Source organism: Mustela nivalis, assembly GCF_964662115.1.
Source record: "Mustela nivalis genome assembly, chromosome: 19".
Lineage (NCBI taxonomy): Eukaryota > Metazoa > Chordata > Mammalia > Carnivora > Mustelidae > Mustela > Mustela nivalis.
Window position 1 is genome coordinate 3,824,589 of NC_139038.1, and position 1,188 is coordinate 3,825,776.

Genomic DNA, 1,188 nt, shown 5'->3' on the forward strand with positions numbered 1-1,188 from the left:
TTAGTTGATGTCAGCCTGGTGGACGGTCCCTGGCGTCCTGCCGCTGACTGCCCGCTGTAGGGCGCCCTGCACATCCCGGTTCCGCAGCGTGTAGATGGCGGGGTAGAGCAGCGGCGTGAGGCTGATGTAGATGAGCGAGACCAGCTTGTCCTCCTCGAGGTCCCGGCTGCTCAGGGGTCTGGCGTACATGGCCGTGGCACAGCCATAGTGGAGCACGGCCACCGTGAGGTGTGACGCCACCGTGTTGAAGGCCTTGCGGCGGCCTGCAGGCCCCCCGACGCCCAGGATGACCACCAGCACCCTGGTGTAGGAGAGCAGGATCAGGGCCAGGGGCAGCACCAGCAGCAGCAGGCAAGCAACCAGCAGGACCCGCTCCTGCAGCTGGCGGTTCCCGCACGCCAGCACCAACACTGCCGGGAGGTCACAGAAGACGTGGTTGACGAGGCCACCCCGGCAGAAGGGCAGCTGGAAAATGGCTGTGGTGAGCCCCAAGGCCAGGATAGAGCCCCCAGCACAGCAGGAGGCGAGGAGGCACCAGCAGAGGCCCGTGGTCATGAGCTGGGGATAGGAGAGGGGGCGGCAGATGGCCAGGTAGCGGTCCAGGGCCATGGCAGCCAGCAGCAGGCACTCGGAGCCTCCCAGCGCCACAAAGAGGCCCATCTGGGCAGCGCAGGTGGCTCGGGCCACCGCCTGGCCCCCCGGCGGCAGCAGGAAGCCGGCGAGCATGCGCGGGGTCAGCACCAGCGTGTAGGCCACCTCCACAGCGGACAGTGCTCCCAGAAAGAAGTACATGGGGGTGTGCAGGGCAGGCTCCACGATGGCCAGGCCCAGGATGAGCAGGTTTCCTGCCAGCGTGGCCAGATAGAGCGGCAGGAGGAAGGCAAAGAGCAGCAGCCGCAGCCCCTGGGGCCACCCGGAGAAACCCAGGATCACGAACTCCTGTGCCGCCGTCCAGTTGGAGTCTGGCCAAGAGCTCATGTCGGGACCTGCGGGGGGACAGGCGGGCGGGCCGGAGAGGAGGGTCACGGGGACGTGTCCCTCCCAGAAAACACACGGATGGCCCCCACGTCCCTTCCACCAGTGACGCCGGGCTTTGTCCCCAAGCTGGCACTTTCGGCCCCTTGCTGCCCTCAGCCCAGCCTCCCCCAGGAATTCAGATGTCTGGAGCCACCGTCCGCTCTTCCTCTG

General features: G+C 67.3%; 1 protein-coding gene across 1 annotated transcript; it reads right to left on the minus strand.

The window, feature by feature from the left end:
* On the minus strand, positions 1-978 carry LOC309854235 (olfactory receptor 10AC1-like; the record flags this gene model as incomplete). The annotated part of the gene is made up of 1 exon (XM_082713063.1): positions 1-978. One exon carries the CDS (start codon positions 976-978, stop codon positions 1-3), a length of 978 nt encoding a protein of 325 aa, XP_082569189.1.
* Between the last annotated feature and the right edge of the window lie 210 nt (positions 979-1,188).